This window comes from Oncorhynchus mykiss, chromosome 7 (genome assembly GCF_057628025.1).
Source record: "Oncorhynchus mykiss isolate SJ-2025 chromosome 7, ASM5762802v1, whole genome shotgun sequence".
Lineage (NCBI taxonomy): Eukaryota > Metazoa > Chordata > Actinopteri > Salmoniformes > Salmonidae > Oncorhynchus > Oncorhynchus mykiss.
Window position 1 is genome coordinate 68,595,053 of NC_143028.1, and position 15,618 is coordinate 68,610,670.

Consider the following 15,618-nt stretch of genomic DNA (forward strand, 5'->3'; position numbering starts at 1 on the left):
CATTGTAGAATTTTTAATGAATTTATTTGCAAATTATGGTGGAAAATAAGTATTTGGTCAATAACAGAAGTTTATCTCAATACTTTGTTATATACCCTTTCTTGGCAATGACAGAGGTCCAACCTTTTCTGTAAGTCTTCACAAGGTTTTCACACTGTTGCTGGTATTTTGGCCCATTCCTCCATGCAGATCTCCTCTAGAACAGTGATGTTTTGGGGCTGTTGCTGGGTGAACACAGACTTTCAACTCCCTCCAAAGATTTTCTATGGGGTTGAGATCTGGAGACTGGCTAGGGCAATCCAGGACCTTGAAATGCTTCTTACGAAGCCACACCTTCGTTGCCCGGGCAGTGTGTTTGGGATCATTGTCATGCTGAAAGACCCAGCCACGTTTCATCTTCAATGCCCTTGCTGATGGAAGGTTTTCACTCTAAATCTCACGATACATGGCCCCATTCATTCTTTCCTTTACACGGATCAGTCGTCCTGGTCCCTTTGCAGAAAAATAGCCCCAAAGCATGATGTTTCCACCCTCATGCTTCACAGTAGGTATGGTGTTCTTTGGATGCAACTCAGCATTCTTTGTCCTCCAAACACGACGAGTTGAGTTTTTACCAAAAAGTTATATTTTGGTTTCATCTGACCATATGACATTCTCCCAATCTTCTTCTGGATCATCCAAATGCTCTCTAGCAAACTTCAGACGTGCCTGGACATGTACTGGCTTAAGCAGGGGGTCACGTCTGGCACTGCAGGATTTGAGTCCCTGGCGGCATAGTGTGTTACTGATGGCAGGCTTTGTTACTTTGGTCCCAGCTCTCTGCAGGTCATTCACTAGGTCCCCCCGTGTGATTCTGGGATTTTTGCTCACCGTTCTTGTGATCATTTTGACCCCACGGGGTGAGATCTTGCGTGGAGCCCCAGATCGAGGGAGATTATCAGTGGTCTTGTATGTCTTCCATTTCCTAATAATTGCTCCCACAGTTGATTTCTGCAAACCAAGCTGCTTACCTATTGCAGATTCAGTCTTCCCAGCCTGGTGCAGGTCTACAATTTTGTTTCTGGTGTCCTTTGACAGCTCTTTGGTCTTGGCCATAGTGGAGCTTGGAGTGTGACTGTTTGAGGTTGTGGACAGGTGCCTTTATACTGATAACAAGTTCAAACAGGTACCATTAATACAGGTAACGAGTGGAGGACAGAGGAGCCTTTTAAAGAAGAAGTTACAGGTCTGTGAGAGCCAGAAATCTTGCTTGTTTGTAGGTGACCAAATACTTATTTTCCACCATAATTTGCAAATAAATTCATAAAAAATCCTAGAATGTGATTTTCTGGATTTTTTTCTCATTTTGTCTGTCATTGTTGAAGTGTACCTATGATGAAAATTACAGGCCTCTCATCTTTTTAAGTGGGAGAACTTGCACAATTGGTGGCTGACTAAATACTTTTTTGCCCCACTGTATATACACACTAACAGATGTGATTGCAGCCACACTCACACTAACCAGGAGCTCTCCACACAGCACAGTGCCCACATGATATATCAGTGTCCTGCTGTTGATACACATGTTCCACCCTCCACATGCATGTGTCATGTGACCCATTCTATGTCCCCTCCATTCCTTTCAGTGGCATCTAAAGGATTGTTGGGAATCTTTCTGTATTATGCAGATATGTCTCTTGTGGCCTAATCTTGACTAAAGAAACCCCACAAACAAATAATGAAATAAACACCTTGCCAAACAGATGGCTTGTGTCACCTTCATCCCTCTCTCTCCAGTCCTCCCTCTCTTTTTCTCTCTGCAAGGAACAGCATCAGAGGTTACACTATCCATCTCTGTGACGCGCCTCTCACTCTATCAGTCTCTCTGTGACCTCCCTCTATTCATCTCTCTGTGACCTCCCTCTCACTCTATCCATCTCTCTGTGACCCCCTCTCACTCTATCCGTCTCTCTGTGACCCACTTCTCACTCTATCCATCTCTCTGTGACCCCCCTCTCGCCCTCTATCCATCTCCCCCTCACTCTGTCCCTTTATCCATCTCTCCCTATGCCCTTCTCCCTATGCCCTTCTCTATCCATCTCTGCCCTCTGTACCTGTATCACCCTCTCACCTACCCTCTTCTCTCTATCCATCTCTGCCCTCTGTACCTGTATCACCCTCTCACCTACCCTCTTCTCTCTATCCATCTCTGCCCTCTGTACCTGTATCACCCTCTCACCTACCCTCTTCTCTCTATTGATCTCTGCCCTCTGTACCTGTATCACCCTCTCACCTAACCTCTTCTCTCTATCCATCTCTGCCCTCTGTACCTGTATCACCCTCTCACCTACCCTCTTCTCTCTATCCATCTCTCCTTCTCTGTGGCTCTAACCATCTCTCCAACATCTAGGTTCTTTGAAATGCAGGACAGATGCTGCAGTATGACTTCCCTTATGGATCCCTCAAACTTATACTCCCTCTCATTCTCTCAGTCTTTTCCATCTCTTTCTCTTTTACTGTACTTACGAAACCCCCAAACCTCACCCTCTACTCTGGTGCTGCCATTCTCTTTATCTGTCCTTATGGAACCATGATATCAATCTAGTCTCTTTCTTTCTGTATCTACGATTTACTTTCTCTCCATCTACTCCTTTTCCAAACAGACAAACACACTGACAGTATCACTGGCCTCCGACCGGATCAGAAGTCTCTGCCAAATTAACAAATGTTAATGTGAGAGCATGCAGACACCACTTCCTCTCTCTCTCCCCAGTTCCCTTCCTCCCTAATCCCTCTTTCTCTTTCTGAAACAGAAAAGCTATCCAAGCAGACCTCTCAACATCTGGTGGCGGGCAGCGGAGCCCCGATCAAAGTGTCCTCTGGACGGGTACCAAGAGCAAGCTGAACCCAGCGGGAGGGACACTGTATGTGTGTCTGTGTGTGTGCGCATGGAGCCTGCTTGTCCTGTGCAGATCAATAAAGTTTTATTGAATTGAATAAAGTTGATAGACAGCTGCTTTGGCTTACCCTCCTTGCACTCCAGCGCCACTCGAGACTCCAGGTTGTCCATCTGTAACTGCAGGCGTTTCAGCGTGCGGTCGGCATCCCGTGACTTCCTCTTGTAAGCGATGAGCACGGCGATGATGACCAATAGCAGCAGGCCACCGCCCCCTCCAATGCCGATGATGGCAGGCAGGCTGAGCAGGCTGTCAGAGTACATCTGGAGGGTACCGGGGGAGTACTCAAATCCCCCCACACGTACCTGGGAGGGAGAAGCACACACTGGTTTAGATTCTTTGTGGGACAATTAATATTGTGGAACAACACATATTTGGATTGCTGGATTGGGTGGACAACAGACAGGTGGACAATAGACAGGAGGGACCAGTTCACCCCAAAACAGATAGTGATATAATTTACACACACACAATTATATCACAGCCTACACACGAGTGTGTGTGTGCGTACGCGCGTGTATTTGTGTGCATGTTCCTTTCCTTGTCACAACACCCGGACTCAAACATATATTCTTACCTTCACACCATATTACTTCCCCTAGCCGTAGCTTCAACTCTATTCCTAACAGTGCATTCAAAAACTAGATTATTGAGATGCAGCCCCAATTCCTTTCCTTGAGACAACACTGTAGTGATCAGTGCAGATGAAGGGAAGGAGAAGAGGAGAGGAAGCCACAGACTATTGAGATGCACCCTAAGTAACCCGGTCAAATCAAAAATATACTGCTATAGGTGTTTTATTTAACTGGTCTATATCTATCAAAGACAACATGTAACCCAAAGGACTGTAAAATATAGATATAGACCTCTTAGTCCACAAGCCATTTCTCAGCTGCATTGAATATGTGCAAATCCCTGCAGAATAGAAGCCAAATGAAGAATTGAATTTGATAGGTTGTCTAGGACACAAACACAGCTGAGACTATGGTAGCAGAAGCTTCAACGTGTGTATGTGGATCTGTATACAGATGTAGGATCTTAATTTGATAACCTTGTTGCAGGAGAACTTTCCAGCAATGCAAGAAATGTAAAACTTGTTTATGGTTTAAAAAGGCTTCCGAAGTTTGTAATTTCCACTTTGAAATTTCAGACTTGATTTTCCCTTACAAAAAATATATTAACCACAACAAAAATGTATATTAATTATAATCCCCTCCTAAATTTGTCCTCGACTTGGCCTACACTTCCAAAATAAGTCTATATATATATATATATATATATATATATATATAAATATAAATAACACACTGCCATTGTTAGAATTTTAATATCACAAACAAAACTGAAGTTACAACGGTTCTCCCCATTGCCCCTCCTTTTCACGAAAGTAGGGCCTGCTCCTCTCCTTTTCACGAAAGTAGGGCCTGCTCCTCTCCTTTTCACGAAAGTAGGGCCTGCTCCTCTCCTTTTCACGAAAGTAGGGCCTGCTCCTCTCCTTTTCGCGAAAGTAGGGCCTGCTCCTCTCCTTTTTGCGAAAGTAGGGCCTGCTCCTCTCCTTTTTGCGAAAGTAGGGCCTGCTCCTCTCCTTTTCACGAAAGTAGGGCCTGCTCCTCTCCTTTTCACGAAAGTAGGGCCTGCTCCTCTCCTTTTCACAAATGTAGGGCCTGCTCCTCTCCTTTTCACAAAAGTAGGGCCTGCTCCTCTCCTTTTCACGAAAGTAGGGCCTGCTCCTCTCCTTTCAACGAAAGTAGGGCCTGCTCCTCTCCTTTTCACGAAAGTAGGGCCTGCTCCTCTCCTTTTCACGAAAGTAGGGCCTGCTCCTCTCCTTTTCACGAAAGTAGGGCATGCTCCTCTCCTTTTCACGAAAGTAGGACCTGCTCCTCTCCTTTTCACAACAGTGGGGCCTGCTCCTCTCCTTTTCACAAAAGTAGGGCCTGCTCCTCTCCTTTTCACGAAAGTAGGGCATACTACTCTCCTTTTCACGCAAGTGGGGCCTGCTCCTCTCCTTTTCACGAAAGTGGGGCCTGCTCCTCTCCTTTTCACGAAAGTGGGGCCTGCTCCTCTCCTTTTCACGAAAGTGGGGCCTGCTCCTCTCCTTTTCACGAAAGTGGGGCCTGCTCCTCTCCTTTTCACGAAAGTGGGGCCTGCTCCTCTCCTTTTCACGAAAGTGGGGCCTGCTCCTCTCCTTTTCACGAAAGTGGGGCCTGCTCCTCTCCTTTTCACGAAAGTGGGGCCTGCTTCTCTCCTTTTCACGAAAGTAGGGCCTGCTCCTCTCCTTTTCACGAAAGTAGGGCCTGCCCAGTTGATAATCACCCAGATAATTGCCTCAAAACTCAACCTAAACTATACAGAAACTAATTTCACACATTCAACAACAGATTAAATGAAGTAAAGTACGATGGTTAGAAAGGGGGAGAATGGGTGAGTTGATGAGCGAGGGGAAAGGATAATGCATCATTATATAGTCACCAATTGTGAATGAAGAACAAGGCAGGCCATTCGATTGTATTGATCTATTCTAATTTGGATCTCAAAATGGTATATATCAGTCCACCAAATCCAAGCAGCTTTATCAGTCTACTCTGGTCTACTTGCAGTACACGGTGGGGGAGTGAGTCATTTACAATGGCAAGAAGAATGGATGCACATGCTGCGTTTGTGCTGCTACACGATCTGAATGAAAATGACTCAGATGGTGGGGAAGAAGTGAACCATGACATCTCTGATGATTATTATTCTGGGCCTCAGCCTTAGCCTGAACCTCCACCTCTGAAGCCTAAGTACAAAAAGCCACAACGAGGCCTCCCGGGTGGCACAGTGGTCTAAGGCTGTGCCACCAGAGACTCTGGGTTCGAGCCCAGGCTCTGTCGCAGCCGGCCGGGACCGGGAGGTCCATGGGGCGACGCACAATTGGCCTAGCGTCGTCTGGGTTAGGGAGGGTTTGGCCGGTAGGGATATCCTTGTCTCATCGCGCACTAGCGCCTCCTGTGGCAGGCCGGGCGCAGTGCACGCTGACCAGGTCACTAGGGGCACGGTGTTTCCTCCGACACATTGGTGCGGCTGGTTTCCAGGTTGGATGCGCGCTGTGTTAAGAAGCAGTGCGGCTTGGTTGGGTTGTGTATCGGAGGACGCATGACTTTCAACCTTCATCTCTCCCGAGCCCGTACGGGAGTTGTAGCGATGAGACAAGATAGTAGCTACTAAAACAATAGGATACTACGAAATTGGGGCGAGAAAAGGGGGTAAAATAAAAAAAAGCCACAACGGTGTGCACTGAGCAAGTGCCCACGCCACCACCAAATGAAATGGTGAGACAGGAGAGAGGAAGGGAGGACACCGTTTGGATAGAAAAAGCAGGTGACAATTCTACGTGACAATTATAAGCACAAAATATCATCACTGAGAGAGCAGGCCCTACATCTCAAGCAAAAAACAACATCAGCAATGCACTTACCAACTTTGGTTGTTTATGTGAAATGGACATGCTACAGCACATAAGGCACTGTACTGTTGGGCATAGGGAGCAAGGAGGCACTGCCTGGAATTTGTCTGTTGATAAGCTGGAAGTGTTAACTTCAATACTTAATGTCAGTGGAGCATTTGGTGGAAAGAGTGTGTATATGGAACATTTCTGGTCATGTATGGGATACCTTTCTTAAGAGAAACCATTTTACGGGATCGCTTCAGAGAGATCATGTGTTACCTCCATTATGATGACAAAGAAACGAGAACACGAAGCCTGGAAACAGACAAATTCGCCATGGTATCCGACGTATAAATAATTTACTATTTTTAACTGCGGTCATTTTTGACGGTTATATTCATTATAATGCCATTATTGCTTTTGTGCTGATTTTCACTATTTATCCAATAAAATTACATTTTGGAGCTCATAATGATGTTTAGGCTACTGAAGTTTTTATCATTTGACCGTGTGACCACGCGTCTTGCTGACCACGCGTCTTGCTGACCACGCGTCTTGGTGGTTTGGGTATTTTTTTTTACTGTGATGTTATAAAAATTATTTGTTACCGTGTTTCAACACATATGCTTTTTGTTTCATAGTTGTAACAAAGGCACTCCACAAATAAAAATGATTGAACATTAGAATGTTTGTTTTTACATTTAGCCTACAGTAACATAAACTAATGAAAATTAACATATGCTAATGTTATCTAAGATCTTCATAAACAACACCAAATGATTATTTTTGCGATAGCATTTATGAAATGTATTAATTACACTGTTAGACTGCTCATTAGTTTGATGGGGGTTGCCTCGAGGCCCAGCGGTTCTAGTATTAAAGGGATGAATAGAGAGGAGGATAGACAAGAAGTGGCAAGAGGAACAGAGGAAAGAATAGAGAACATAAAGAGGGGTATATGACATAAGGAAAGAGGAGACTGTTATATTGAAAAAGTATAGATGAGGGAGGAGGTAAACAGAGAACGCAAGATGAGCAAAAATCAGAGGTTAGGTGAGGAGAGATGTAGTGAGATGAAATGCTAAATGTGAAAAGAATATGATACGATACGGTGTTATACAATGCCACATAAGACAACCCAACATTACCCAACATTACCCAACACAATATTACCCAATCCACCATTACCCACCCCCAACATTACCCAACCAACAAAACATTACCCAACTCAACATTACCAAACCCAAGCCAGCATTACCAAGCCAAACCCAACATTACCAAGCCAAATCCAACATTACCAAGCCCAACATTACCAAACCTAACGCAACATTGTCCATCCCAATGTTATCCAACCCAACATTATCCAACCAGACATTAAACAACCTGACATTACCCAACCCAACAATGTCAAAGAGAGAGTGGATACAGTAGACTACTTACGGTAACTTTGTGTTCTCCGGTGAGGTTGGGCCACTCACAGAGCAGCTGGCTCTCTGACAGGGTGAGGACACAGGGCTTCTCACCGATCAGCACCGTGTAGTTAAGACGAGAGTTACCAGGGGCTGCCGGGATCAGGTTCTTACCCTGAGAGATAGAGACAGACACACAACTGAAGAGAATGCATAGGTGAATACACACGCACACGCACACACACACACTCTGTGTACACGCAAGCACACACACCCTCTCACCAGGTATAGCCTGAATTCAAAATTGATGAAATAGATTTTATTTTCTCACCGATCTACACACAATCACCCTATAATGACAAAGCGAAAACATATTTTTAGAAATGTTTGCTAATTTATTGAAAATGATCATACAGAAATATCTCATTTACATAACTATTCACATCCCTGAACAAATACTTTGTAGAAGCACCTTTGGCAGCGATTACAGCTGTGTGTCTTTCTGGGTAAGTCTCTAAGAGCTTTCCACACCTGGATTGTGCAATATTTGTCCATTATTATTTTCAATATTCTTCAAGCTCTGTCAAATTGATTGTTGATCATTGCTCGACAACAATTTTCAGGTCTTGGCAAATATTTTTAAGAAGATTTAAGTCAAAACTGTAACACTGCTAATCAAGAACATTGACTTTCTTCTTGATAAGCAACTCCAGTGTAGATTTGTCCTTTTGTTTTAGGTTATTGTCCTGTTGAAAGTTGAATTCATCTTCCAGTGCCTGGTGGAAAGCAAATGGACCCATGTTTTCCTCTAGGATTTTGCTGTACTTTGCTTTAACCGTTCATTTTTTATCCTGAAAAACTCCAGTCCTTAACAAATACAAGCACACCCATTACATGATACAGCCACCACTGTGCTTGAAAATATGGAGAGTGCTACTCAGTAATGTGTTGCATTGGATTTGCTGCATTGCATTTTTTTGCAGTATTACTTTAGATGCCTTGTTTCTAACAGGATGCATGTTTTGGAATATTTGGATTCTGTACAGGCTTCCTTCTTTTCAGTCTGTCAATCAGGTTAGTATTGTGGAGTAACTACAATGTTGTTCCATCCTCAGTTTTCTCCTATCACAGACATTAAACTCTAACTGTTTTTAAGTCACCATTGGCATCATGGTGAAATCCCTGAGCAGTGTCCTTCCTCTCCGGCAACTGAGTTAGGAAGTACATTTGTAGTGACAAGGTTTATTGATACACCATCCAAAGTGTAATTAATAACTTCACCATGCTGAAAGCGTTATTCAATATCTTCTTTATCTTTATTTTTTATTTTATTTTACCTATCTACCAATAAGAGCCCCTCTTCGAGAGGCATTGGAAAACCTCCCTGGTCTTTGTGGTTGAATCTGTGTTTGAAATGTACTGCTCATTGAGGGACCTTACAAAAAGTTGTATGTGTGAGGTACTGAGATGAGATAGTCATTCAAAAATCATGTTGGACACTTTTATTGCACACAGAGTCCATGCAACTTATTATCTGACTTGTTATGCAAATATTTACTCCTAAACTTATTTAGTCTTGCCATAACAAAGGGGTTGAATACTTATGGACTCTAGACATTTCAGCTTTTCATTTTTTATTAATTTGTATGAAACAGTGTTTGTATACAATGCAGTAACATACCTACATTGTACCTTATGAAAGCTACATGCAGGCTATAGCGTGTCTCATTAATTATTTTATAGATTCTAATAAATTGACATATTTGTCGGGGGTAGATGCATTTTTCGTTAGAGAAAATAATTGTTCTTATATCAATTGTTTTATTATTTGTTGAAAGCAGAATAAATGGTTACCTTTGTGCCTGTGTGGTCCAGAGAAAAGTTTCTCAGCAGGACAAACCACTGGACCACCCCAGGCAACTACTTAACTCCACTTTGACAGTTCATTCTTGCCCTTAGGATACACTTGACACTTGTATGTTGTAGCCTACTGGAGACCAATATCCATCTTGTGTTATTAAACAATATACAGTACCAGTCAAAAGTTTGGACACACCTCCTCATTGAAGGGTTTTTCTTTATTTGCACTATTTTCTACATTGTAGAATAATAGTGAAGACATCAAAACTATGAAAAAACACATATGGATTCATGTAGTAACCAAAAAAGTGTTACAAAAAAATCTAAATATATTTATATTTGAGATTCTTCAAAGTAGCCACCATTTGCCTTGATGACAGCTTTGCACACTCTTGGCATTCTCTCGACCAGCTTCATGGGGTAGTCACCTGGAATGCATTTCAATTAACAGGTGTGCCTTGTTAAAAGTTAATTTGTGGAATTTATTTCCTTCTTAATGCATTTGAGCAAATCAGTTGTGCTGTGACAAGGTAGGGGTGGTATACAGAAGATAGCTCTATTTGGTAAAAGACCAAGTCCATATTATGGCAAGAACAGCTCAAATAAGCAAAGAGAAATGACAGTCCATCATTACTTGAAGCCATGAAGGTCAGTCAATTGGGAACATTTCAAAAACGTTGAAAGTTTCATCAAGTGCAGTCTCAAAAACCGTCAAGAGCTATGATGAAACTGTCTCTCGTGAGGACTGCTACAGGAAAGGAAGACCCAGAGTTACCTCTGCTGCTGAGGATAAGTTCATTAGAGTTACCAGCCTCAGAAATTGCAGCCCAAATAAATGCTTCACAGAGTTAACGTAAAAGACACATCCCAACATCAACTGTTCAGAGGAGATTGAGTGAATAAGGCATTCATGATTGGATTACTGCAAAGAAACCACCACTAAAGGACACCAATAATAAGAAGAGACTTGATGAGCCAAGATACATGAACATTAGACCGGTGAAAATCTGTCCTTTGGTCTGATGAGTCCAAATTTGAGATTATTGGTTCCAACCGCCGCGTCTTTGTGAGATGCAGAGTAGGTGAACGGATGATCTCCGCATGTGTTGTTCCCACCGTGAAGCACGGAGGAGGAGGTGGGATGGTGCTTTAGTAGTGACACTGTCTGTGATTTATTTATAATTCAAGGCACACTTAACAAGCATGGCTACCACAGCATTCTGCAGCAATACGCCATCCCATCTGGTTTGCGCTTAGTGGGACTATCATTTGTTTTTCAACCGGAAAATAACCCAACACACCTCCAGGCTGTGTAAGGGCTATTTGGCCAAGAATTAGAGTGATGGAGTGCTGCATCAGATGAGCTGGCCTCCACAATCACCAGACCTCAACCCAATTGAGATGGTTTGGGATGAGTTGGACCAGAGAGTGAAGGAAAAGCAGCCAACAAGTGCTCAGCATATGTGGGAACTCCTTCAAGACTGTTGGAAAATCATTCCAGGTGAAGCTGGTTGAGAGAATGCCAAGAGTGTGCAAAGCTGTCACCAAGACAAAGGGAGACTACTTCGAAGAATCTCAAATATATTTTGATTTGTTTAACACTTTATTGGTTACATGATTCCATATATGTTTTTTCATAGTTTTCATGTCTTCACTATTATTCTACAATGAAAAAAATAGTAAAAATAAAGAATGGTAAGGTTCGTCCAAACTTTTTTAATTCGGTTAGGACATCTACTTTGTGCATGACACAAATTTTTTTCCAACAATTGTTTACAGAGAGATTATTTCACTTATAATTCACTGTATCACAATTCCAGTGGGTCAGAGGTTTACATACACTAACATGACTGTGCCTTTAAACAGCTTGGAAAATTCCAGAAAATTATGTCATGGCTTTAGAAGCTTCTGATAGGCTAATTGACATAATTTGAGTCAATTGGAGGAGTACCTGTGGATGTATTTCATTCCCTACCTTCAAACTGTATATATATACAGTGCCTTGCGAAAGTATTCGGCCTCCTTGAACTTTGCGACCTTTTGCCACATTTCAGGCTTCAAACATAAAGATATAAAACTGTATTTTTTTTGTGAAGAATCAACAACAAGTGGGACACAATCATGAAGTGGAATGACATTTATTGGATATTTCAAACTTTTTTAACAAATCAAAAACTGAAAAATTGGGCGTGCAAAAGTATTCAGCCCCCTTAAGTTAATACTTTGTAGCGCCACCTTTTGCTGCGATTACAGCTGTAAGTCGCTTGGGGTATGTCTCTATCAGTTTTGCACATCGAGAGACTGACATTTTTTCCCATTCCTCCTTGCAAAACAGCTCGAGCTCAGTGAGGTTGGATGGAGAGCATTTGTGAACAGCAGTTTTCAGTTCTTTCCACAGATTCTCGATTGGATTCAGGTCTGGACTTTGACTTGGCCATTCTAACACCTGGATATGTTTATTTTTGAACCATTCCATTGTAGATTTTGCTTTATGTTTTGTATCATTTTCTTGTTGGAAGACAAATCTCTGTCCCAGTCTCAGGTCTTTTGCAGACTCCATCAGGTTTTCTTCCAGAATGGTACTGTATTTGGCTCCATCCATCTTCCCATCAATTTTAACCATCTTCCCTGTCCATGCTGAAGAAAAGCAGGCCCAAACCATGATGCTGCCACCACCATGTTTGACAGTGGGGATGGTGTGTTCAGCTGTGTTGCTTTTACGCCAAACATAACGTTTTGCATTGTTGCCAAAAAGTTCAATTTTGGTTTCATCTGACCAGAGCACCTTCTGCCACATGTTTGGTGTGTCTCCCAGGTGGCTTGTGGCAAACATTAAACAACACTTTTTATGGATATCTTTAAGAATTGGCTTTCTTCTTGCCACTCTTCCATAAAGGCCAGATTTGTGCAATATACGACTGATTGTTGTCCTATAGACAGAGTCTCCCACCTCAGCTGTAGATCTCTGCAGTTCATCCAGAGTGATCAGGGGCCTCTTGGCTGCATCTCTGATCAGTCTTCTCCTTGTATGAGCTGAAAGTTTAGAGGGACGGCCAGGTCTTGGTAGATTTGCAGTGGTCTGATACTCCTTCCATTTCAATATTATCGCTTGCACAGTGCTCCTTGGGATGTTTAAAGCTTGGGAAATCTTTTTGTATCCAAATCCGGCTTTACACTTCTTCACAACAGTATCTCGGACCTGTCTGGTGTGTTCCTTGTTCTTCATGATGCTCTCTGCGCTTTTAACGGACCTCTGAGACTATCACAGTGCAGGTGCATTTATACGGAGACTTGATTACACACAGGCGGATTGTATTTATCATCATTAGTCATTTAGGTCAACCTTGGATCATTCGGAGATCCTCACTGAACTTCTGGAGAGTTTGCTGCACTGAAAGTAAAGGGGCTGAATAATTTTGCACGCCCAATTTTTCAGTTTTTGTTTTGTTAAAAAAGTTTGAAATATCCAATACATGTCGTTCCACTTCATGATTGTGTCCCACTTGTTGTTGATTCTTCACAAAAAAAATACAGTTTTATATCTTTATGTTTGAAGCCTGAAATGTGGCAAAAGGTCGCAAAGTTCAAGGGGGCCGAATACTTCTGCAAGGCACTGTACATACAGTTTAATTTGGAAGTTTACATAAACCTAAACCAAATATATTTGAACACAGTTTTTTCACAATTCTTGACATTTAATCCTAGTAATAATTCCCGTCTTAGGTCAGTTAGGATCACCACTTTATTTTAAGAATGTGAAATGTCAGAATAATAGTAGAGAGAATTATTATTTCAGCTTTTTTTTCTTTCCCACATTCCCAGTGGGTCAGAAGTTTACAGACCAGAGGACATTTTTCAAAAAAGTCCCCAAGTCCCTTTGTCCCCATGTGCAGTTGCAAACCGTAGTCTGGATTTTTTATGCTGGTCTTGGAGCAGTGGCTTCTGCCATGCTGAGTGGCCTTTCAGGTTATGTCAATATAGGACTTGTTTTACTGTGGACATAGATCATTTTGTACCTGTTTCCCCCAGCATCTTCACAATGCCCTTTGCTGTTGTTCTGGGATTCATTTGCACTTTTCGCACCAAAGTACGTTCATCTCTAGGAGACAGAACGCATCTCCTTCCTGAGCGGTATGATGGCTGCGTGGTCCCATGGTGTCTACAATTTGTTTTCTGAGGTCTTGGCAAATTTCTTTTGATTTTCCCATGATGTCAAGCAAAGAGGCACTGAGTTTGAAGGTAGGTCTTGAAATACATCAACAGGTATCAACATACTTCAATCAATCAATAATTTTCTGGAATTTTCCAAGCTGTTTAAAGGCACAGTCAACTTAGTGTGTGTACACTTCTGTCCCACTGGAATTTTGATACAGTGAATTATAAGTGAAATAATCTGCCTCTAAACAATTGTTGGAAAAATTACTTGTGTCATGCACAAAGTAGATGTCCTAACCAACTTGCCAAATCTATAGTTTGTTAGCAAGAAATTTGTGGAGTGGATGAAAAAACAAGTTTTAATGACTCCAACCTAAGTTTATTTAAACTTCCGACTTTAACTGTGTGTGTGTGTGTGTGTGTGTGTGTGTGTGTGTGTGATATATATATAAAATGAGGGTTTTTGATGTGTATGGCTGCATTTCAGATAAATGTTTGTATTGATGGGGACTTGCGCTGCATCTCATTGGCTGAGGGGGAACCAATTAGGGCAAATAAACTCTCCAAATACACGTCCCTGTCCCCCTCCCCTTACACACGACGCATTGCAGGGAGAGGAATTAAATGTTTGGAAAATCTGATGCACATCTAATTTATCCACATTCCCGTTTCATGTTTTCCGGCATCTCCGAGAAATGGAAGACACAGCAATCAAAGGGTTGTAGGGTTCATTGTGAAATTGGTATTTAAATTGTTTCTGATAGACTAGACTAAGAAAAAATAAGCTTATTTCATATATAAAAAATCCACACACAACATCATAGACTGAAAAAACACAAGTTTTGTTCAACACCCCTGCACACCCCTGTTGCCTAAGCTACACAAGAACATGGACAGCCTTCTAGGCAGACCCATCATCTCAGGGATTGGGAGAATAACTGAGAACATCTCACTCTGTTGACCATCACCTAAAACCCATTGTGTCAAGCTTGCCATCTTATCCCAAAGACACAGCTGAATTCGTGAGGTTGGTGCTCACGACTTTGCCTCCTTCCTGCAGTGTAGCTGGACCGCCATGGGCACAAGGATGGCACTGAACTTCGCTAACCTGCAAAAACATTGCATAGCACAGTACCCCGCACCCTGAGGACCAACCTGTATAGTGGATCACATCGTCTGTCACTAGCACTACCAGCTGATATAGGGCTTGTCTTCCCCGTGCCCTATATGAATTTGTCCATTCCCTTTGTGTAATTATTCTGATGAAGGCCGTAACGTTCATGTTTTAATATTGCTTAAATAAAACAAATAATTGTTAATGGGGAGCGAGTGTTGTGCCTTTTCCTTTTCAATTAATGTAAAACATCCATGAAATATCACAGTTCGGCCAGTACCATACAAAAAAAAAAAATTGTCGACCAAGATTGTCTGTTCTTTCGACCAATCGATTGGTCGATATTTTTAAATGTTTATTTTTCCATATATAGACATCCTATGTGTTTTAATCAAATCAAACATATACACTGAGCTTGTCTGATGATTTAAGCACACTGTTTGATTAAATAATTAAGACACACAAATGACAAGAGGGAGTTCGATCGCAATTGATTTGATTGTGCCGGGCTGGACTCAGACTTGCAGCTCTGTGTTAAAAAACAAATGACAGTGAGTGACTGTGTGACTAACACCTGTTGTCTCTCTCTCTCTTACCCTGCTGCAGCGACCACCACAGAACATCAACAGCATTTATCGCTTTGTCTGTGTTGCTGAAGCTGCAACATAATTACAGCCATTTCTGATTGAAAAGTTCTATTACCGAAATCCCTCTTTGTTT

The 15,618-nt window shown here is 42.2% G+C and overlaps 1 protein-coding gene across 2 annotated transcripts in view; it reads right to left on the minus strand.

The window, feature by feature from the left end:
• LOC110528476 (plexin-A1) overlaps positions 1-15,618 on the minus strand; it is a 417,662-nt gene that overhangs the window by 33,714 nt on the left and 368,330 nt on the right. For both annotated transcript variants that reach the window (XM_021610568.3, XM_036984053.2), the window contains exons 19-20: positions 7,801-7,944; positions 3,007-3,241 (exon numbers count right to left, since the gene is read on the minus strand). In XM_021610568.3, coding sequence (XP_021466243.2) covers positions 3,007-3,241; positions 7,801-7,944 — 379 coding nt within the window. The remainder of the gene's footprint in view (positions 1-3,006; positions 3,242-7,800; positions 7,945-15,618) is intronic.